The sequence below is a fragment of the Apis dorsata genome, unplaced genomic scaffold, assembly GCF_000469605.1.
Source record: "Apis dorsata unplaced genomic scaffold, Apis dorsata 1.3 scaffold_135, whole genome shotgun sequence".
Classification (NCBI taxonomy): Eukaryota; Metazoa; Arthropoda; class Insecta; order Hymenoptera; family Apidae; genus Apis; species Apis dorsata.
In genome coordinates, this window is record NW_006263427.1 from 107,551 (window position 1) to 115,489 (window position 7,939).

Here is a 7,939-nt window from a genome sequence, read left to right on the forward strand (position 1 = left end):
GAAACCAAGGGGCAAGCGTTAAATCGACGGAATACGAAATGGATGATTTTTAAAAAATTGCATTATAAAACAAGAGAATATTCTCTTTTCTCCCGAAAATATACATTTGTCTAAAAATTTACAATACAAAAATACAATTGATCAACTTCATACATTTTCTGTCACATCAATTTTCTGTTATGATATATTTTTATATTCTTTTGCAAGCATAGGGGCATGTTCATCTAAAATTCATTTCAGTAACAGAGAATTAAGCTATTGTTTCTCCTGAAATAGTTCACGTGTTATCGAAGCGTCCATCTTCAATTGGAAGATCAATGTTCATTATAGCGGTAATAGAATGGTGTCAATATTGATCGACGGTTGTGTAAACGTTTATCGTTACATTCGATTTGATCGCCTTTGACCACTCTATACACTATGGCTATCGCGATAACCCAAAGAACATATGTTAGCATTTCAATTCATTCTCGTGTGCCAATAAGTCATCAATCTCACGTTATTATTCTTTGCATAAAACACGACGAACGACAGTTTTTCACGAGATAATTATCTCATCATTTGGACAATCCCAATCAATTTATCCAAATGTACAAATTTATCCTATTACGAATTTCGTAAACAAGAGAAACACGAAGAATCCGTTAAAGAATCGAATCGAGACATACCATTATTTGAAACTCGCAAAGTTGATAAATCTATTAAATCAGTGATACGAATTGCTTTGAGCGAACTAACGCATTGATGATCTTAATTCTCTTATCTCACATACAGACCAACTTGAGAACATCCCTTAAGATAAATTATTCATTGGCGATGTTGGACCATTCGCAAGTAGAAAGTACCAGCAATAAAATGGCAATAAGAAAATCTTGCCATTAAGAGTTCACAGTCGGTTACAAAGATAGATTCTTTGGACACTTCAGGTATCTTGGCTATTGCTGGTTTTCTGAGATCGAAGAACTTGATCGATCGTCATAGTTTCCTCGAATTTCAACGAGGACGATGATGTCGTGTATTCGTTCTCTGGTTCCATTTTAAGCACCAACACCGTGATTGGAACTTCTGAAACATATATATACACATAGACACACGTGCACAACGAGATGTTTCGAAATTGTTGATTTGTTTAGCGCGAGAGTGAAAGGGTTAAGTGCTAGTAACACGAGACGCAGACAGGAAAGCGTAAAAGCACACGTTACACGCGGGCACATAATTTCAAGATCAAAGGCAATGGAATTCTGTTCCCATAAGTGGTAAAGCGAGTTTTGCTGATGTCAACATACATGTTCATACATTTAAGTAACAATTCAAACGTTTCATAGCGAATTTATCCTATTTGCTCGAAATAACTAGTCTACTCTTCGATCGATTTGTATCAATACGAATTTACTTAATGATATAGTTGTCTGATCAATTCCAGATAATGCTGCATAAATTGAAAATTCCATACCATATGCCATTGTATCTCTGAAGTTTATTTCTATCACTATCGGATTTGCATCGCCATTCAATCTGATTTTCCTTACTTATTAACGTAATTTGGCGTCTTTGCATCAATAATAACGACTGTGTAACATTTTACTTTATATCATCGAAAGAGAACAATAAAAAAAGCATCGATAACTTTGTTACATCAAAGATATATGCGTGAAAGATGGAACAAAATAATTAATCATAAGTTACGTTAATTATTTAAAAAAGAAAGAGAGAAATTGCAGAATTTCTTTATAGATAAATTGTAAATTTATTTTAAAAAGATACCAAATTAATTTTTAAAACAACAACAATGCACGATATATAACGTTTTAAATAATATAAGATCGTTTGTCCAATAAGTCCAATTAAATTTACCTTCGCAACTTCTGCAATTTCTTATTTATTCAAAACAATTTAAAACAAAATCTTCAAGAAACACGTATGTTTTAAATTATGATTTAGAATATGCGGGAGGCGAGCGCTTACCGGATTTTCCCTTCCGATTATCGGACGTTGTGTCAGGGAATTGAACGTGTTTTCTCGATGATCGTCCTGTGACAGGACTCTTATCCAAGGAGAGGGTGTTCTGAGCCGTGGTAGGGCTCTGCGTTGGCGTTGCGGTTGCTTTGGTTTCGTTGTTGGTTGCCGCCCTACGAGAACTCAGGCAAGACGTAGCGGTTGTAGTTGGCGGTTGAACGGCATATCTCACTGCTGGAACCTTTAAAGGTCGCTTCATAAGATCCATTTTATAATTGAATTTCGAAGCGACCGTCTTTTTTTGGGTAAAAGGTAACGAGCAAACGAAGACTTTTTCACTTTCTCTTTAAAACTTTAACGTAGAATAACCGAGTTCTCTGTATTCAAAGTATTCTGTATCGTCGAGAAGAGTTTTTAATCGGAATTGGAGATCGTTCGAGGTAATTTCATCTACGCCATTACGAAAATTGCAAATGAATTTTCTTTTACATGTGCTTGAATCGAGTTTTTATACCTATGATTTGCATTGAGATTGTTCTTAAAAAGTTAACGTTTTCTGAATATCGTTTGTCGATCGAATTGAGAGTGAAATCAAAAGTAAATTTCCCACATGTCGATTATTTTGAATGATGCTTAATCTATATCGTCGACATTGATCCGACAAGTTAATAATGGGAGCCTGATCTGTACACTATAACGTCATCAGTAACGTAATCTATATTAATCAATGTTTGAAGGTACTATCAAATTCTCTCTTCGAAGTGTATTCTAGATATGCGTTATATGTATAGTTGTATCGTGTTACTGTGATTTGGCGAATAATTTTATAGTTAAAAAAATACTGATTTTTCGATAATAATAACATACTGATTGTTATTATGCACATTGACATATTTATTAACGTATTTTCAATCGTGTAGTATTTGTTGTAGTATTTGAAGCACCATATTTGAAGATATATTTTATTTATAAAATATAGAGAGCACACGTATTAAATTTTAGAGATAGATATATCATTATTCTTCAAATTCAAACGGAGACTTCAAATTAATATTCTATAGACATGAGATTTTACTGCGAAATAATAAAACGAAATAATAAAATTCTCTGAGGATATTGTAAGAAGAGCGTAAGAAAAGAATGGCGATATCAGACAAAGATTCGGACTGATTGACATAAAGCTTCCATTTGGATAATACGATTGTTCGATATGCTCTCGAGATCTTTTCGCTGTAATTTCTTTCTGGGAAAGCAGAATTTCCGGAATGATAAAAACACAATTGGATTCGTTTCAGAGAGATTCTTCGTAACCTAAATAAAACTGTGATAGGAACAACATTTTTCTGGATTTCATACAATTGTTGCGTAATATCGTTTTAAAGGGTGCATATTAGTATACAATACAATACAATACAAATATTCCATATCTAAATTTTGTGTAATAAAACAACATTGACATCTCTTTTATTATTATTTGCATGAATCTACACGTGAAATTTTATTATACTTCATCAATCTAATTTTCTTATATCCATTATATCCAAGTCAGTTATATCTCTCTTTTAATCACTAAAATTCGTTGAATATTAAATTTCACTTCCTACAATGCCCTATGTATTTAAATTTATCGCGTGTCCTACAATTTTCACGATTATTCTCATCGTGTATTGTACTCTAACTATTCGACAATACAGTTAATACACTTAACTTTTCGTCCCTTATCTCGTTCCTGTTTCCGTTGAGAGAGTCTCAGAATACTGACCCTGTATTCGTAGTCGTCCGCGGCAGTGCCTCGACCGGCCACATATTCTTGATACTGGGAGATCACGCACAACACGGAATATATCTAAAGTAAAGGATACGTGGGATATAGCCGGAAATCCGGTGCCTGGTCATCTGATAACGTAACACATTCTTTCTACCTAGGTTTGAATATAATTAAAAATAAAAATCAGAAGCGAGAAACGGAAAAACGGAATGTCGATGGAAACTGAGGTGAAACTGAGGTGATACGACGTGATATTTTAAAAAGCTTGCGATGTAGAAAATTGTGTTAGAAATTAATTAAAAGCGATAATGTAATGGTAAACAATGGTTCCGTGCGAATCAATTATTCTTCGTAAATTTACTTTTGAAATAATTTACTTTCTGAATTAAAACTTACGTTCAGGCAGAAAAGGAAGAAGTTCAACGTATATAGCATCACCTTTGTCGGGTCAAAAGTGGACTGAAACAGAAACGTGATAAAATTAAATCACTCGAATTGACGAATATCCTTTGAATATATGAAATATATTCGACATTCCAAAATATATTTTCTTTTTTTTTTTTCCATTCATCACTGTCCATATTTTATTTATTAACCATAATTGTTCTAAACGATAATATATTTGCACTGTATGACAATATAAATTTTACTGAACGATCGAGAAATCATTACGGGAGTTTCGATTACGGGAAACTAATAAAGATTGATGTTCTCTATTATTCGTGTCAAGTTTATACGTGCATGTATATACCTATATCGATCGTAGTTATAAAATGATATTCGATATACTGTTGAAAAATAGTTAACACACAAAAGCCTTTCATAAAGAATAAATTAAATTTTACGTTGTTTGCATCTCTTAACTTTTTAACGGGCAATTAGTTTGTATGTAAAAAGAAAAATAAAATTCTAACACCGTTGGCATCGTAAAAAAAAAAAAAAAAAAAAGAGGATCCTTGATTTTTCTTTATTTTCAAAACGATGAAATCGTTGAATATAATATATCGATGGAAAACTAATTTCAATTTTGATCCGAATCGTTTATCGAAACAATCAGAAAAAGCAATTTAAATGCTTTTCATGACAAAATTGTATTACAGATATTACGAATCGAAAATTGATTATCGCCATGCGAAAGAAATCGAAAACATCCCTTCGATATGTTTGATAGTTTGCCGGAAATTTTATTGCAATCGGATTGGATATATTGGCCCGAAAGAAGCGTAACAAAAAAAGAAAAAGAAATTCGTTTTCAAATGAAAAATAAAACGAATAACAATAATTTTGTATTGTGCAATTCAACGATGCAATTTTCAACGTTGAAATTCCAGTGCTCTAAGTAAATACATTGTATACTACAAAATCTTAATATCGATTATAAATAATAATCTGTATTATTTATAAATACGTACAAAAGTATAAAAATTCATTTATTTATTAACAAAAATTTTATCGAATAAGTAAACGTGACAATAAAATAATAATCTAAATTTTAATTGTATATATATTAAAATCGATATAATTGATAAAACTGATTGCAAGAAAAAATTTTCTTAGAACGAAATACGCATTGTAATCAACGATGATAAAGGATTTCTTCGAAATTTATTAATAAATAAAAAAAAACTCTTTCATTTCGTGCACGTGTGAACAAAACAAACTACGCACTTAAATATTACAATTAATAATCTTCGAATAAATAAATTTTGCGCATAGATTTCGTTTTATTTTATTTCTCTGTATTGTGAGAGAAACAAGATACGCGCCGTTAACTCGAAGGAGAATTGCACGTGGCAGAGTTCATCGTGGAGTTCGTGTAATTACGAGAACAGTGCTTTTACATCGATGTTACCGTTTCTCGTTACCGTTTTCGGAGTAGCCATTGGTACTCTCGAAACACCGTTTTATGAGCGATGCATGCTCGGCTTTTTGACTTCGTAACGACAGTTTGACGTGCATATCAGGAGGCAAAAAACGAAAAAGAAGAAGAAGCAGAAGAAAAAAAAGAAGGAAGTATTTTTCTTCGTTCTCCCTATTTTTGTTGGTTTACGAAGAAAAAGCTCGAGGCAGCAGGGATTTTAATGAAGATTGCGCATCCCGACGTACAATGCTGGCGGATGCTGTTATTCCAGAATGAACTTTTGCATCTGGTCCCTCGGTACATGGAAATACATACTTGGCATGCGATCTCCATCACGTGCATTATCATTTACGTGTCTACATTCTTATATTCTCATATCGTTGCATATTATCCGCTTTGGATATTTCCACGTATCAGGATTACGTAATTTTGAGATTTTACCTTGCATTTCTCACAAGAAATGGAACATAAGTGTCATTTTATCAGAGAGCTGAAATTTTTCCAAGTTTTACATGGATTTTTGCATGGTCGTTTTAATAGAATTTAATTCATTTCTATATTTTTTTTTTTAATCTTTTAAATTTCGATATGTCTTTTGTTTGTACAAGAGAATTATATATTATAAGTAAATTAATTAGGCTTGATTATGATAATCGTACAAAAATAAGAATTATTTTTTATGATTGTGACAATTATTAAAGATAAATCTCAAAGTAAAATCGAGAAATCCGGATCATTGCTGAAAAATCTCGGATTCCACTAAAAGTTCTAAAAACTAGGACAAATCCGAAAAACTCGAACCTATGTCAGGTCTTTTATCTTTTGCTATCAAAGTGGGGATTGCACATGTCTGAAACGTTTAAAAAGGATTTGCACGGTTCGCTTTTAGGATTTCATTTCGTTATTACAATAATATTTAGATAAATGGCCATTATGGACCATATGTGTCCGGAAATATTATAATATAGAGTTTCATAAATTGATCGTCGTTATCACTCTGCTCCATAGATGCATTGAATGAGAATGAGAAATGAAATTTAACAATATAACAATATAATAAAAAATATAAAAACGTTATATTCTTTTTATTTTGAAGAAATTTGTGAAAATATATATCTATATAATATATATATAATTTTCGTTGTGTATCAGTTAAAAGATATCGAGATGACTTCAATGAAAATCGAAAGCAAAATCTTTTCTTATCTAATAAAAAAATAATCATGAAAAATTGAAGATTATTTTGATAATTAAAGGAAAGAAAATATAAAAGGAGAATCAAATAAAAATTGTTCGAGAAATCGCTTAAATCCATGCAATTGTTTGAATCTAAACTCAAAAGAGATATAAATTACAAAAAGAGATTTGAATGATTACAAAATATTTAATCTAATTAATATTTCTAAAAGTTTCATTGATTTAATTAAATTTACAACGGGTTGAAATTTCATTGAACGAAAGTAACATTTCCTGAGTCCGGTGTGACGAGCTCTAAAAGTGTCAAAGAGTGATTAAAATGCCAATCGAGATAGGAGTATCCCATCCTCTATCTTTGGAAACTAAAATCAATATTTTACTTTAATTGAAAAGTGAAAAGTGGATGTTCCTATTTTCTACTTTATTTCGTTTTCTTAAAATGGAATAAAAACTTACGAAAAAATTCTTGTCGCACTTTGAAAAAATTATTATTAAGGAATATTGTTTCATCAAAATTGGATTTCTATTTTATCGCGGTTTCCTTAATTGAAACTCCTACATAGCTATTTGTAACCTATATGGAGATCAATTCTTGGTCAAATTGTATCGCATCGCTTGATGTATGCAGAAATGCTATCACGTTTATCATTCTGTCCAAATCGAGTCAATAACCATGAATTGAATACAATAGGAGTTTGAATCAATCGGATTGCGATCGAATTAAAGTTTCAATCAACGAATTTGTTATACCTTGAAATCGAGGATACGTGTGATGCTCAAGATAAGCGATGGAAGTTATCGTTGTGCGACGAAAAAAATATAAGACAAGAATTTTGAATAACTTATTTCCTCTCTTATTCCGCATATACGTGGATACAAAGTATGCCATCCATTTAAAGATGTTAAAACGCAGTTGGACGCGCGAATGTACAATAAATTTATATTTCAAAGACACGAAAATCTCGGGACAAAAGCACTCGACGCTCTCGAATCACGCGGTTGAACGACATTTCAACCCTTTTACCACGGAGAAAAACGGCACAGCTGCGCGAAACGTGTTCGTGAAACGGGAGAATGAAAGGAGGGGGAGAATATAATAGAGGGAGGAGTTTGGATGGTCCTTTTTGCCCCCCCCCCCTTTTTTTTTCTTCGTACCA

The 7,939-nt window shown here is 32.0% G+C and overlaps 1 protein-coding gene across 3 annotated transcripts in view; it reads right to left on the reverse strand.

Moving 5' to 3' along the window:
- Nucleotides 1-240: 240 nt before the first annotated feature.
- Nucleotides 241-7,939, reverse strand: part of LOC102671120 — a 24,682-nt gene continuing 16,983 nt past the window's right edge. The window contains exons 5-8 of one of the 3 annotated variants that reach the window (XM_006613139.2): nt 4,121-4,183; nt 3,719-3,802; nt 1,966-2,197; nt 241-1,065 (exon numbers count right to left, since the gene is read on the reverse strand). In XM_006613139.2, coding sequence (XP_006613202.1) covers nt 923-1,065; nt 1,966-2,197; nt 3,719-3,802; nt 4,121-4,183 — 522 coding nt within the window. In that variant the 3' untranslated portion in view covers nt 241-922. Of the gene's footprint in view, nt 1,066-1,965; nt 2,198-3,664; nt 3,803-4,120; nt 4,184-7,939 lie in introns of all 3 variants that reach the window. The other 2 variants (XM_006613138.2, XM_006613140.2) reach the window with 2 other exon arrangements.